Source organism: Rhinolophus ferrumequinum, chromosome 8 (genome assembly GCF_004115265.2).
Source record: "Rhinolophus ferrumequinum isolate MPI-CBG mRhiFer1 chromosome 8, mRhiFer1_v1.p, whole genome shotgun sequence".
NCBI classification, from domain to species: domain Eukaryota; kingdom Metazoa; phylum Chordata; class Mammalia; order Chiroptera; family Rhinolophidae; genus Rhinolophus; species Rhinolophus ferrumequinum.
Window position 1 is genome coordinate 89,102,948 of NC_046291.1, and position 16,169 is coordinate 89,119,116.

A 16,169-nucleotide genomic window follows, 5' to 3' on the forward strand; every position below is an offset into this window, starting at 1 on the left:
AGAGTAGGACCCACTTTTCCAGAATAATCACATGGAGCAGGCTGCACAAAATGGATACAGAATCCACACAGTTGCTAACAGGAAATTTCAGAATCAAATACAGGCATACCCCCAAGAATTATCACACACCTGACGCCAAGATAAAACCATACGAAAGGTGTGTCAACGCAACATGAATTTTGATCTGAAGAAACAGTTTGTAGATCGAGAAAAACTTTAGACAATCAACACCCTTAGAGAAACAGGACAGGATACTGCATATAGTAAAAAGAATCAGCCTCACACACAGGAAATTAAAGCTGTGACTTCTCAAACTGAGAAGTGGACAGGCCAGCACCTTGTGGCCCCTGTGGCCGCCCCACAGTGTCACGCACTGTCATCTGTCCTCTACCTCCCTAACTCCTGCTTTCCTTTTCCTAAATTTATTGGAAAGACAGGTCTCCCATTTTTTTAGTGCCCCCAGGTTATCCTGGAAGGGCAGGTGTTGTTGAAACGGTAAAACCTGGGAACACTGGTGTGAAAGGATTCGGAGTACTCACTCTGCCCAGTGTTTGCCGTGACTAGATAAGGAGACTGAGGTGCAAAGACAAAGTTCATTACTTCTTCAGGGGCCTGGTCTTCAGTATTCTAACCAAATCAGGCTTCTTCCTATGTTTTTCAGAACTAGGTTTCATACAGCTTGCAAGTTTTGCAGATGGGAGTTGGTGTGGCTTCCCTATGAGACAGTAAGCTCTCTGAGAGGTCTTCGGTGCCCGACCGCCAGCATGGCGGCTCTGCCTCAGTGTCTCCACCCATAGGACAGGGATGATAACAGTGTGTTGTCAGGGCTGCTGGAAAGAGTCAAGGACTAACACAAGTGACGTGCCCGGAGCACACTCCACATACAGTAACGTGGGCGACCATGATTATTTCAGGACAGAAAGTCTAGCGCTCATTGCTGACTTAAATCACACCTCTACCTTTCTAGCACATAAATTAATTTGATGTAGTGTTCAGTACAAAAAGCCACTTCGTAGCCTCTTAGGGCTTATATCCTAAGGCATTTAAGTGTCTTAGGAAATTGATACCAAGATATTTCACTTTTAACCTCTTCCAGACTGTTATACAAAGACTGACCTATGACTGGGCAAATGTTATGCTACGGGGTCCACAGCAGTAAAAGTAGGACCACAGCAGGAATCCCACCCCAGGAGTTTGCTATCTAAGCAATCCATAGGAATGCGGTCACAGAACAGCACAAAGACAGCTGATCTGTCCAAACGCAACACGCGTATCTTTAGACAGAATTTGAAAAAGTTTAGTCAGATTCCTGTGCCTGCCCTTTTTAAATATTCTAACAATTAGCAAAGAGACTAGTCCAGGTCAGGATTAAAAAGCTTTGTCAGGCTTAAAAGTACTGCATATTGCTATAGATATAAGAATTTTAAATGGGCAACTTTCATGTGAAATTAAAAAAAAAAACACAGGGACTGCTTTGGGTTCAGAGATGTCTTTGAGGATCAGTCATTCCCACAGGTCCAGAAAGTACTACCCTGTTTCCCCGAAAATAAGACCCAGCCGGACAATCAGCTCTAATGCGTCTTTTGGAGCAAAAATCAATCTAAGACTTGGTATTATTTTATATAATATTATATTTATTACATTTTATTTATCATGTATCATATCATATCATATATTATAATGACCCAGTCTTATATTATAGTAAAATAAGACGGGATCTTATATTAATTTTTGCTCCAAAAGACGCATTAGAGCTGATTGTCCGGCAAGGTCTTACGTTCAGGGAAACACGGCAGATGCGGGCCCTCGCAGTGAGGCCTTTGTGTGGGGAACAGCTATAGCCCAAGCACCAAAACCACAGTGAGAGCTTTTCCGATCCAGAGGAGAACCGTGCCATGGAAATGCAAGAGACAGAAATATCTCCACTCCCCTCAGGACAGAGCTGGCATCAGAGGCGCTTGTTTTCTCTGCCTGGTTTCCCAGGAAATCAGAAGTGGGAGGTAAGCAACACTCTGATGCCGACGTGAGATGACACACTTGCAACCCGGACTGGAAAATGGATCGCGCGGTTCAAAATATACCAGCAACCCCCTCCCCACCCCGAGAGCCCCTGGCCCATCCCACCTAAGCTTCACCGGCAATTTTGAACAGCAAATTATGTCACTCCTGGTTCTCTCGTCTTCCAAATAGAAACCATCTCTCTCAAGGAGTGCAGTACCCTGGAGCGGTCCTACAATCTGCTTGAGGAGCAGGGTCTTTGTACCGTGAAGGCTCCTTTATGTCCTTCTATGCGGCCCGCCGCCACCTAAGGCCTGCCTTCTTCAGGCAACCTGTCCTGACCCTTACAGCCCCAGTGACCTCTCCCACCTAGATAGATGGTGATGGTTTAGAACACATCAGCATGGAAAACTCATGGCCTGGGTCAGGCACTGTCATGTGACTGTCAAAATGGACCTGATCCCTGAGAAGGGGATTATAATGGCTCCACACAGACCGCCGACACATGGCACTCCATGAACAGTGCAGGTCAAAGTGATTCTTAATGAGGCCCAGGGAGGAAGGAAAACCTGCTCACCTCTGTCAGCGCTTTCTTGGTTTCGTCATATCTGGCTTGTAGGTTGGTATGATTTGCCTGCAGCTGTAAAGGAAAGACAGAAGACATCTGCTGTCATTTGATCCTTACAACAACACAGATACGGGTGACACCCCCATTTCACAGATGAGAAAACAGAAGCTCGGAAAGATTTAAAGGTGGGAATTTTAGAAAGGTTTCCAACAACAAATGAAGAAATAAACTCATATGATTAGATCAACTACATGTCAGGTGATGTGCTAGGTATTCTGCATAAATCCTATCACTGAATCCTTACATTCACTGGAAGAAGACATTATCCTCATTTTATAGATGAGGAAAGAAAGACTCAGAGGGATTAAGGTACTTGACTAAAGCTTCAAAGCTGATAACTGATAAAGCCTGGATTCAAATTCAGGTCTGATTTTTCTGTATGGCTACAAAGATTCAGTTAACCAATTTGCCCATTCACAGAATACAAACTGCATCTCAGTACTCAGGATTCTAGCATAGAGTAAGACTGGTTGGCCAACCATGCAAGACAGAAGAAAAGATTCAGGACTTCAATAGTAAGAGATAGAAAATGAATTACCTTTACTGTCAAAGTTACATAATTGCTACCTTACGTCTCAAAATGTCATTTCCCTTTTCCTTACTATAAAGGTGTAGCCTTGTATGTCTATGAACTTTAGAAATCTGAAAACATTCCATTAAGAAAGCTCAAAGGGTTTGTACATTTCTACTTTTGAAAAGGGGAAGTGGCCAAAAACCACTGTCAGACTATTTGTTACCTGTGTACAAATTACGATGAAAAATTTTATCCCATATCTCAACGAATATTTCAAAATAACTTGCCCCACTGACCCCTGAACCTGCAAGCAACCTGTTGAGAATTATGTCATCTTCAGAAATCATTACTCCTTAATCATGCTTCTTGTTAGCAGTCTTCAGACTGAGTGGTCAGACGTCCAACAAGGCCTATCAGAAAACCAACTCAAGCAGAGAGCAGAAGTGATTAAGGAGAGACGCAGGAGGGCTGTGGCTTCTCCCTTTTCAGACAAGATCGGGCGCATCCAGGGTGATATGGCCATAGACGCTTCTCCGTTTTCAAAGGGAGCCATCCGTGCAATGAGAACTTTTATTCACCTGTTTGTGTCACTGGTAAATGAGAGTTTTTCTGGAGAAAGCTTTTTTCCCCCTTCTTTGAAATCCTAGTGATTTAACTCGAAGCTTTTTGGGACTCCAGGAAGGAGTCCCGGGCCTTTCCCACCTGCTCCCCCCAGCTTCCTCCCTACCGCTCAGCCCTGCGTCTGTCCACCCACCTGACCTTTACCCGTGCTCTGCTGAAATGAGGTGTGTGGGAGGAGACTAGCAGCATGACGCAGTCCTTGCCCTTAAGGAGCTGGACTAGTAAACTGGGGATTAAAGGACGAGAAAAGCAGGAGCAGAGCGAGGCTCAGGAAGGACTCACCTTACTCATCAGGGAATTCAAGGCAGGCTTCACCAGCAAAGGCTCACAAACTGAATCTTGGCAGGGAAGTAGTGTGCTAAGAAGGGAAGACTAATCTCTTCTCTAATTAATTTAATAAGAGTTTTCTTCATCTCATCTGACTATACTTTCCTAAACAGGAAATGTCCCAATGGCTAGGCTTAGTTTTCATTTTGCTAGAGTCCTCCATGATTCTACCTCCTTTTTCTCCTTCATCATTGACCTCTAGACTTAGCGCACGATTCAGCTGCTGGTTAATACTTTCTTTCTGGATTCCTTCCTTTCCTCAATCCAGGTTTCTTGTCAGCCATCTCCCAGCGGCACTCTGGGCCATCGCAGCATATCCCCTTGTCCGACCATCACGTGTTCTGCACTCCTTCTCCTGACCCCTCCCCCATTTCTCTACTGGGCGAAGACCGTCTCCAGGGTTCTTATCTCCAGGCCTTGGTTACTTTCCACCTGCATTACCTTGTGGGAGAGGTTCTTGGATTTAAAGTTTAGATTCTCTCATATACTATTGGTAGAAGTATACATTGGTAAGATAATTGATGAATAATTTGACAGTTTCTAGCAAAACTGAAAATGCATATATTTTTTGATCCAGCAATTCTACTTCCTAAAATCTATCTTAAAGAAATATTTACGTATTTGCACAAAGATGACTGAATGAAGATATTCATGGCAGCATAAATCTGCAATTGGGAAAAAAAATTCCTGGAAAAACCTACATACCCACAAATAGGGGACACAATAAATCAATTACAGGACATATATACTGTACCACACTATACAGTCATTAGAAAGAATGAGATAGATCTCTATGTTCAAATCTTGGTTCCACTGTGTGACCAAAGGCAAAACTACTTCACTTCTCTGTGTCTCAGTTTCCTTATTTGTAAAATGAGGATAGTAACAATACCTCCTTCATAAGGACACTGTGTGAACCACATGAATTAATTTTAAAAAGCACTTAGTAAAAAAAAGGTCTTTATTAGCCATTATTATTACTAATTGAAAGATATCTGTGATAGGGTAAGTAAAAAACAGTTTTGTAACCAGACAACCTACTGTCCCCAAATATTTGCAAAGGCCGAGAAAATAGAGGCTACCTCTAAGAAGTGTAGCATTTTTATCTTTATATAGCTTTATACTATTTGATTTATTTACAGTAAGCTTGTATAATCCCTATAATTAAAAAATGTGGCTGAAGCATTTAAAAATTGATAGGGACAGGAAAAAAATGTGTTGTAGTGCATGCACTACATGCACGCACGCACACACTCACACATACTCTCATTATGACTCATATTCCGTGCCCACAGGAAGTGTGAGGTGGACACACAGGGCAGGACGGGGCGGCGAGGGAGGCAGTCGAGGAAACCCAGAGTGGAAGGAGTTAGGACCGAAGTTCCAGAGACCTGGATTCTTACACAAAGGGCGAGTTGTTGGCTGCCCCTGTGGCTTCCAGCAGACAGAATCAGAGACTAGCAGAAGATGAAAAGATGCTGTAGACGAGCTGACCTGGAGGTGAGCAACCTTTTGTGGCAGGGAGAATATAGGGACAGTAACAAAGTTTAGAGGCTTCAGATTTTTTTGATAGCACATTCCAAATTAAAATGGGTGTTAGCAATGGTTTTCTGGGAAAAAAATGCATATTCTTATAGCTCAAATCATTTTTTTAGAAAAAATGCTTATAAAAATGTTGATGTTGGTTTTTAATCTTTACAAAATTATCTCGGCCTTTTTGAGGAACATGCTCATCTTTTGTTTCTTACATTTGCATAAAGCTTTGGCTCATAAAAAGTGCATTCCTGCTTGTATTTTCATTTCATCCTTGAAGCAATCTCTCTCGGCACTTTTCATCGTCATCTGAGACCCCTAACTCAAATATGGGATGTGACCCTGGGCGAATCCTTCCCTCCCGACCTCATTTGCTCACACAGCTGACCAAGTTCCACAGCCAGGTGTGACAGCACATGCTGGTCGTCTTTACTAACACCAAGCACAGCGATAAGGACCAGTGTCCTTTACGGACAGCTTTTGCCTTTTGGGCAGCATGCCTGAGAAATAACAGGCTTTTGGTAAACACAGGTTCTGAACCAATGGCAAACGGACCGAGAGCCAGAGAGGCTTCCCCCTCAGCTGGGCTTAGGATGGGCCAGGGCTGCCACTGAAACGTTCTCTGCACGTTTAGACAGCAGCTGAAAGCAAACTTCCACCCATGCTGAGACGCTGGCTCATGGGACGTGATATCCTCAGAATTGCGCTTCCTCAGAGCATAAAGACATTACGGTGGATGAGCCTCGTCCTTCATTCACGTGCACCTTGATTCTGTGATGAGTTCTTTTTGGACCAACCACTTCTAGGTTCTTTTTGCTAGCAAGGGGCAGGAGTCAGGATGATATTCTCTGCACTGAGTATTAAAATGTCTAAACCAACTATCAAATGGAAAGCAAAGCACAGTCAACCTTTGCATCGTTGTTTGCTTATGATCCAGAGCACTTGGTAAAGCCAACCTCCTGTTTGTTCGCTGTGGTAGAACAAGTCCTAATAGAACAAATTCAGTTGAAGAAATGACTGGGTAAGACCGTTTGATAAATATCTTTTTACTATGTGGGACCTGAAAAGACGAAAAATATACAACTTCAAAATGCCAACTGGCATCCATTTTTGGAAAATCAATTATTATAGGAACTACTGGTGAACTGTTCTTTAGAAAGCCATATTCAGTCTCATAATCTTTTGCTACAAGTACTTCTCTGTTAAATCTTATTGCCAATGCAACTGAAGCAAATGACAACTTTTTATCTTCTAATGACTGCTCCGGAATCGAACTCCCTAGCTTCCTCTTTACTTTCCAGGGCAAATATATGAAGGTCTTTCTAAAACAGGCCCATCCATCATCAAGTAGTACAGAATGCTATCTCCTAAAGCTGTCTTAAAAGTGATCTGCTCTCCATTTCCCCCACTGCCACTGGTCAGAGCCATCCACAGCTCATGTCCAGACCACTGCATCAGCCTCCTAATGGTTCTTCCTGAACCCCTTCTCACCCAGGTGCAATTCATTGATGCTCCCACAGCAAACAGAACGGTCTTTGAAACATGCAAATCTGATCACGCCACTCTCCTACTGAAAGCCTCCAATGGCTTCCGTTGTCCTGAACATGAACTGGGAGACTCCGCTGACCGGCTGCCTCACTCATGACTCTGGAGCCGCAAAGCAGGAACTGGCCAAGACCCTTCCTGTTCCAGGTCTTAGTTCCCGTTGCTGCCCAAGTCCTCACCCAAGCCCCTCCCCTCCCATGCAGACCTCCTGCCCAGCAGCCTCACTCATCTTTCCAGCTACAGTCCTCTGACCTTGGGGAAGCTTAAGTCCGGTCTCCCTATCAGTCACGCTCTCGGCAACCTGACTTCTCCTTCCAGCACTATCACAGCTGTAACGAATGACGATGGATGGGATTTGTTTAGTGTATGTCTCCCATTATCACCGTAGGTCCCCGAGAGCAGGGATAACCTGTTCTTCATGCGTCCCCACAGCCTAGTTTAGTGCCTGGCACATACAAGTGCTTAGTAAAGAGTTGTGGATTAATAAATGCTATTCTTGCCCTGTCATCTTCTTCTACAATAGAAGTTGGCAAACTTTTTCTGTAAAGGGCCAGAAGGTAAATGTTTTAGGCTTTGAAGACCATGTGACCTCGGCTGTACCTGCTCAACTCCGCCACTGCAGCTTGAAAGCAGCCACAGAAAATACATAAACATATGGGTGTATGTGTATTACAATAAAACTTTATTTACAAAAACAAGTGGAGGCTGGGTTCTTGCAAGGGCCATAGTATGTTTGCCCTGTTCTGGAACCTCCTTTGACCATTCTCCCATGAAGATCTTAACTCGTTCCCCAGTTTCCCCCTTCTTGAAGAATGCTTTCATTTTACTTGAATAAAATTATAAAAAGAAAACACTAACCTCTTCCAGATGTTTGGTCTTTTGCAGAATCTGCTTGTTCAAGGAAATGATTTTCCGACGATGTAGCTGGGAAGTTCCTAACTTTTCGGGACTTTCTTCAGCTGCTAGCTCAGACTGCTGTAGAAAACATGGAGGCAAAGCCAAAGGATTTAATTAGTCCACCTTGGTTCATGTAAGACAGCCCCATCCCTGCTGGGTCTGGGCAGAGCACCGCAGGCTCCTGTGCAAAACCCTGGTCCCGAGAAGAAGATTCTAGCAGAATGATCAACTTCCTCAACAGCACCTGCATTGCTGGCAGAAGGAACAGCATGTGCAGAAGCACAGGGGTTGATAACTATGCTTATGTTGACATCTCATAGGCAATAGGATATCATCAAAGGGTCTTAAGTAGAGGAATAACATGGTCACATTAACATCTGCTTAAGAACATTCTGGAGTTATCAAGAATCATGAATTGATTCACTTTCATCAAAGTATCATAAGCATCTGGTTAAAAAGTTTAACCATTCGGAAAAACTCCCAATGAAAAGCAACAGTCTCTCAACTTATTTCTCCCATCCATGGGCTCTTTTAACCATTTCTTATTTCTCTTCTTCTGGTGTTCACAGAGCATCGATTTGAGAGGGATAAAAGTTGCTGAGAGAGGCCAGTCAGAAACTCCTGGAATTATATAGGTGAGGAAGGGATGGAGAAGCAAGGTTGGACAGGACATAGAGACTGTCAGGACTGGAAGTAAGGGAGAGATCTCTGGATTGGGTGATGAAGTGAACATGCAACATTACTGAGAAACCACGCAAAGAAGGAAGCGGCTTGGTGTGTAGGCACTGAATACAAACACAGGCCTCAGGACCCCAGTGAGAAGCCCCAGGAAAGGCAGGAAGAAGGATGACTGACTGTTGCAACAGGTGTCTTTAGAACACTTCTTGGATGATCATAGTTTTATTTAGCAGTTAAATGCCCATTATAACCACGTTTCCTTTTTTACTAGGAGTATCCCAATTCCAAGTGAATCACGGATTTTTCAGTCCAAGTGCAACAAAACGATTTGGGTATTTGACTTTTCCTGTATGTTGTAACAGTGATCATAGACTGGAAAGTTTGGAAGGTTTACCCGTGGGGAAAAGAGATGAGAAAGTGAGGAGGAGGGGAAATCAGATGGTACAGTCACCATTCATTCTGGCTAACGAGTTATCTGAATAATTCAGCCGCATCATTAACAGATGAGTTTTTGCTGCTTAACAACTGTGGAGGTGGGCAAGAACCAGTAGGATATGGCAGCATAAACCAGTAAGGAATATCATTTTCTGTCTTGTGGGATGGTAGGCCATAAAGGAAACAGACAAACTAAGCCTTTGGTTTTATAACATTATCTAGCCTTGAAATGTGGGATTTTGGAAAATGTCAACTAACATACTCCAGCTTATCTGGATTTCTGGGAATTGAAGTTAACTTTTAAAGATGCAATTGGACACATCAAGATATTCACAACCTGTAGTCTGGGGAAGAAGAATTGTTCCTGAAAATTATTTGAGAGTACACAAAAGGGAGCGGGGGAGAGGAAAGACCAGCCCCTCTCAATTTCCAAATCACTTATGAGAAACAGAATTATAATTAACTAATTATATCTCCTCTACTTTGAGTGCATCACCCTGAACGGGGTTATTAATTTGGCCACTTTTGTCTCCTACGTGTTTAACGGCTTTTCTCTTACAGATAATTTCAGATTTGGGTTTTAACATCTAACTTGGATTCCTTGACACTGACTTCCAAAGTGTCACTGTCATATCCTCAGAGCATTTTACTTTACTAGCAGAATCACATAAGCCTTCTATCTCATAAGTTGTTGATATCTGAAATGAATGAGTTCCCCATTCACAGGAACTATCCCACATGGTATGTCTCTGATGTTAGGATTACCTCGAGTACCCTGATCTCCAGCTGCCCGTCTGGCTTTGCACCAGGCCAAGCAGTGGGCAGGCAGGCCCAGGGGATCGGTGTCTCGCTCACCTCCCCGACTTCCTCCAGTCTGATGGGTAAGCACACACTCATTTCGTGCAATTCTGCGCCTTGGGCCTGGGATGATGTCTCCAACTCTCAGCAGGGTCTCCTGCTCCGTAACTGCTTTTATGGCCAAGGTTCTAAGAGAATGAAAACTACATTTCCCATCCAGCTTTCACAACCTCCTATCAGTGTACCTGGTACACCACAGCTTTGTTTTAAAACTATGACCTTCGACTTCACTTCCAAGCACTCTTCCTGCAGGAACACCACTAGCTATCTTGATATCCAGAAACAAGGTTTCCAGGCTGGCTGGCTAGCTGGCTCTCTCTCTCCCTCTCTCGATTTAAATTTTTAACCACATGGTTCCTCAAGACCCTTTCAGAGGGTCTTCAAGGTCAAAATCCTTTTCATAAAAATACTAAGATACCTTTCCTTCCCATTCTCATGATTATAAAGTGAAAAGTTCCAGATATTACATGACATGTGATAATACCATTGTTTTGATGTTACTATGTAATTAATGTATTTATTATTGTTATTTGTGGATGAATTAACACATAAGCTATTGGGACCTCAGTAATTTTTAAGAGTTCTTAAAGGGTCCTGAAACTAAAAATTTTGAGAACCAGTACTTTAATCTAAGGGTCTGACTCACTTGGGACTAAGCATGTATTGGTCCCAATCATTATTAGTGTTGAATGAACTCCAATCAATGGAGTGGGCCCACCCCTCATTTACATAGCACTGAGAGGGGAAAGCTCTTTCTGATTCCACTCTTTTACTAGACAGGTGATTCAGAGAACCATACTGACAAAAGATACTTGCAGTGCACAGAAAGAATCTTGAAATCTCTGTACAAATGGACGATTATATCTCCCTTACGACAGTGTATGTTCTCAGCAAACGTAGGCTTTCAAACTCCTTTCCCTAATTGCTAGACAGCAATTAGCATTGCTCTGTGGAGCCCCTGAAATTTACATCTGCAAAGTGTTAGTGTGCAATGATAGCAGGATAATCAGTACCGTTCCGTATCTGACACCCCCAACCCGATTAAAATGAACAAAGTGCACAGGCACACGCCCAGTACATATAAATGGGAGTTCCTCCATGTGCCTTGGAGTCTAGAGATGGCGCTATGCAAACTGCTTTGTTTAGTGGGAAGTTATTTCTGTACAGATAAAATCTTTTTATTCCAGAGCTGAACTGAAGAGAGTTCTTAGCCTAGTCAATGGAAAGCTGATGGCTCTATTTTTCACACATACTTTTAATTAAGCCATCTAAGATTTGCATTTCTTTCAAATACCCTCCTCAAAGCCAAAAGAGTGAGACTGATGAAGGCAGAAAGTGGTTTTTAAAGCAGTATGTCTCATCGGACACTGTTCACCAGCAGCCACAGTGGGAAGAACACTGAAGGTGACCGAGTTGGATCTTCCAGGATGACACAAAGCTGTCCAGGTGGAGAACAGGAAAAGGGGCTTTACTGTAAATCCTTGACAGAACAAATTAAAACCCTGACTTCTACTTGAAAAGTGCAACAGCTCTCAAAGAATACCAACCATCTACAAATATTCCACTTCTGTTTACACTGGAGCAAGGGCTATAGTACCAATCTACTTTTGTTCAACAATTTCAGATTAAGAACGTGCTTTCAAATCCACAGCATAGATTAGATGACTTCTAGTGCAGATTCAATGTTTTCTAATAACTCACACATTCACAATTTCCATTCTTAAGGGAACCAGATTTAAATGTCATTCAATATTAGTCTAGTACAAAATAGTAAATCCCTCAGAGAAACAAAAAATGATTACTTCAACTAAAACTATACACTTTTATAATGAAAGAGACCCAAAAGGTTATCTACATATCAATCTTCTTAATATAGGAATCTCTCCTATACCACCCTCCTCCCTCACAAACTATGGTCACTAACCTGTCAGTAACAAAGATCCCTATCTCACGAGGGTGCCAGAAATTCTCTACACTGAACAGATGAACTTCAGTTTCTGGCACCTTGATGTTTCTGGCACCCTCCTATTGAAAACAAGTAAACAAACAATATAAAATACTTATTTTTAAAATCTTTTCAAAAATCTATAAGCTAGCAAGTAGGTAAGAAATCCTGGAAGGCCAAATGGCTAGTAAAAGTGGGAGTCCAGGAAGGTAATGTGTACCCACTGAAGTTGGCTTTTTTCTTGAGGATATTTGCCAAAACCAGGTGATCTCAAGCTTTGATTTTTTTTTGCAATTCAACACCTGCTTTGCATAAACCTTGACACAAGTGTTAAGAGGAAAAAATATCTGCAATGAGATTTTATAACAATAGATTGGAACTGAATTCACACATTACCAGGATGGTCTAAAAACCTACAAGTCAAGACTATGTATACAACAGACTTGGTCTGGGGTGTCCCCTGTGCTTGCCAGAAGCAAAAGCAAATACCCTCGGGAAGAACACTGCTTCAACTCTAGGCCTCAAAGAATTTCTACAGATGTACTTCCAGGGAATATGAATTCACAGTCAAAAATCAAATGCACACACAAAGTCAAAGTATCATGAGCAAAAGCCAGCAGAAACAGACGGCAGAATCAGACCTGCAAAGACTCAAACAAGTGCCCGTCCATTCCTCCCTGAAGCAACAGAGATCAAATGTAATCACTCCCTCACAGAACAGTTCAACTTATCTTATCTAGAAGTGCCCACAGCTCTATCCTCTCTCCTTTCTGTAAGAAGTATCATCAGTACCTTTCACCACCTTGGCTGCTATCCTCTGGACATATTAAGCTCCACAGTGACCTTTCCAAGCACTCCAGATGGAGTCTGAGTACTGCAGAAAAAATGGGATCATCACCCACTTTCTACACTTTGCTTCCGTTAATGAAACCGGATACACAAATGTTCTTTTCAATATTCTTGACTCCCACTAATGCAACAACATGAATTTCAAAGACCCACATTTATGTAAAAGGTGTGATCAAGAAATACGGTGAATGTTTAAATAAAAAAAAATATTATAGTAAAAGACACATTGCCATTAATCCCCCTCAAAATACTCCCCTTTGCTTTGAACAAACTTGTCCCATCGTTCTTGCCACTTTCTGAAGCAGTTCTGGAAGTCCTTTTTTGTGAGTGTCTTTAGTTGCACTGTCATGGCTGCCTCGATGTCCTGAACCGATTCAAAATGTTTACCTTTCGTGGTCATTGTGACTTTGGGGAAGAGTCAGAAGTCACACAGTACCAGATCCAGTGAATAAAGTGGATGAAGACACACTAAGATGTTTTTATTTGACAGAAATTGCTGTACCAGAAGCAATGTGTGACATGGAGCCTTTCCATTGTGATCAACAAATATGGTGACTGCTGCTGCTGAGTGCCATCCAACAGTAAGGCAGGATCTTCAATATGGGAAGATCCCTAAGGCACGTCAAACCTTAGTAACAGTGTGTGACAAGTTTCAACTTGTTTGGTGCAGTCAGTCGGGTTTGAGCTACGGTTGAGAAAAGGTGTGTTTTAAAGTGTGCCATAAATCATCCTCCATCATGACAATGCTCTGTGTCACACATCACTTCTGGTAAAGCAATTTCTGTCAAATAAAAACATGACAGTGTGTCCTCATCCACCTTATTCACTGTGCGACATCTGGCTCTTCCCCAAAGAGAAAATGATTCAGGACATGGAGGCAGCCACGGCAGCAGAACTAAAGACACTCACGAAAGAGGACTTCCAGAACTGCTTCAGAAAGTCGCAAGAACTATGGAATAAGTGTGTTCAAAGCGAGGCGAGTATTTTGAGGGGGATTAATGGCAATGTGTCTTTTACTGTAATAATCTTTTTTTAAATTTAACCATTCACTGTATTGTTTGATCACATCTTGTAACATTTCTGAGTCTAAGGCACAGCCATAGGTCCCAAGGTTAGCAATACAGCCTCCCTGCCCAGAATGTACTTAATATTTAGGAATTGTGAACAAAATCCACAACCTCTCACTTGTATCCCTATGAACTACTGTCCGGCCAGATGGAATCCTCACCAAATCCTGAATCTGTACGACTGATTTTTCTGAAATTAAATAAAATAGTTCACATTTACCTTCTTTAAAAAAATGAATATATTTGTTTGGGTTCATAATTTCAGTCTAAGACATTTTTGAACGTTGATTCTATTCTCCAGTGTACTGGCCACCTTTTCTTTTCTAGCTTTAAATGATGTTCAAATCTGACAAAACTAATTCCTATGTCTTTATCCAAATTGATAAAGAGCCTGAAAGGTGTAGGTTGTGCTGTGTGGCTTGAGACAATCCCACTAGATTGACAGTTCATTAGCCAATAGTATTCTCTTTCCTGTTGTCACTCAGAATTTAGGAACTCTTGAAGCAGTTAGGAAACACAAATATATTTAGCATTATTATTTCCAGATTTACCAGTTCCTTAATCTCTAAATTTTGATTACAGTTTTCAACAATCCCGACCTTCTAATCAACTGCCAGTTTTCTCTGCTGGTTGCATTATAAAGTGGGATAAAAATGATCATGGTAGAGGGGAACAAAATACACTCTTATCAAATGCGTCCGTCTGAATTCCCTTGAGACTTTCTTTCCTTTGTGTTTTTATATGTATATCCCTGACCGTACCCTGGCCATTACCTCTCTGTGGCTACACCCAGCTCTAATTACCTGAGATTCCCCAGGTATTCTTGAAAGGTCTCATTTAAAGACAGAATATTGGCTTCCAATTAACTGCCAGAGAGAGAACGGTCTTGTTGAATTGGTATGACTGACTCTTCTGCCCTTCTAGGAACCCTGCACCTTCCCTGGCCCAGCCTTTCCTGGCTCAGCTTCCTTCCCTTTCTTCTGGCTCAAGTTAGTGGGGGACAGTTAGAGTAGAAGTGTTTTTGGACAGTCAGGTTTTCTACTTTTCTGCAAATCACATTAATGGACTCTCCTTCCCTATAAAACTGAATGTTAAGACGCAGTGGGCACATTAGCCATCAACACCAAAGAGCACAGTGGTGCCTCATCTAGCACATGAGGGGAGGGAAGGGTATTACCCTTTGGAAACAAAGGGAGACGGTGCTCCTTGGCTGAGAGCCTCCCGTCACTCATGAATTATATATCTGCAAGTTTCTTCACATTCCTCTTCCCTGCTGCTTTACAGGAACCATATTAAGTTGAGTTACCTATCTCAGACAACTGTTTTGAAACACATAGATTATTGATCATGTTATACTGTTATAAGAACTTATGAACTTTACAAGTGATAAAGAAGCCTGCACCCATTTTCTACCTCATTTTGATATCCCAATGCTGAATTTCCAAACACTTGTACCAGGCAGGCTGTTTGTTTCATTCCTTGGTCACAAAATAATTTCTACACTTTCATCCTCCCAAAACTATCTTGTTCCTTTTCTTCACTAAGCAAAAACCCATCCTGATATGAGCCGAATTTGGGTTTCTTTCAAGTATCACCAATGGTTTCCCTCCTGGTCATTCCTTAATCCCATCTCTACTTCCAAAGATTTCATTACTGAATCCCTGAAGGCAGGAGCAGGGACTTTAGATGAATCGCTAGTGCCTGGTTTCAGCCCAATGTATGGAAGTAAGATTAAAGAGAAAAACACGTTGTGGTGGACAGCCCTAAGATGGCCCCATGGTCTCCACCCCCTGGTGTTCAGGCCTTTGTGTAATATCTCCCTGTGAATGTGGGTGGGACCTGTGACTTGCTTCTGAACAGCAGAATACAACAAAGGTGATGGGATATATGTGACTGAATGTATATACTTATGTTACATGAAACTGTAATGTCTGCTTTGTGAGGTGGCATTCTCCCTTGATGGCTTTGATGAAACAAGTGAGCATGCTGGATAGGCCTGCCTGGCAAGGAAATGAGGATAGCCTCCACATGACAGCCAGCAAGAACTGCTGACCTCAGCTAACCGGTAGCAAGGAGCTGAAGGCTGCCAACCACTATGAGCTCAGAGGCAGATCTTCCCCACTTGAGCCTCAGATGAGACTGCAGCCCTAGCAGCATCTTCACTGCAACCTGGAGAGTCGGAAACAAAGAACCCTGCTAAGCTGTACCCAACTGCTGACCCATACAAACTGTGCGACAATAAATGTGTGTTGTTTTATACCACATTTGTGGTAA

General features: G+C 42.4%; 1 protein-coding gene across 1 annotated transcript in view; it reads right to left on the reverse strand.

Moving 5' to 3' along the window:
• CCDC93 (coiled-coil domain containing 93) overlaps positions 1-16,169 on the reverse strand; it is a 77,489-nt gene that overhangs the window by 21,321 nt on the left and 39,999 nt on the right. Inside the window, exons 12-13 of the mRNA XM_033112682.1 lie at positions 8,025-8,141; positions 2,576-2,638 (exon numbers count right to left, since the gene is read on the reverse strand). Of these exons, the coding sequence (XP_032968573.1) occupies positions 2,576-2,638; positions 8,025-8,141 (180 nt within the window). The remainder of the gene's footprint in view (positions 1-2,575; positions 2,639-8,024; positions 8,142-16,169) is intronic.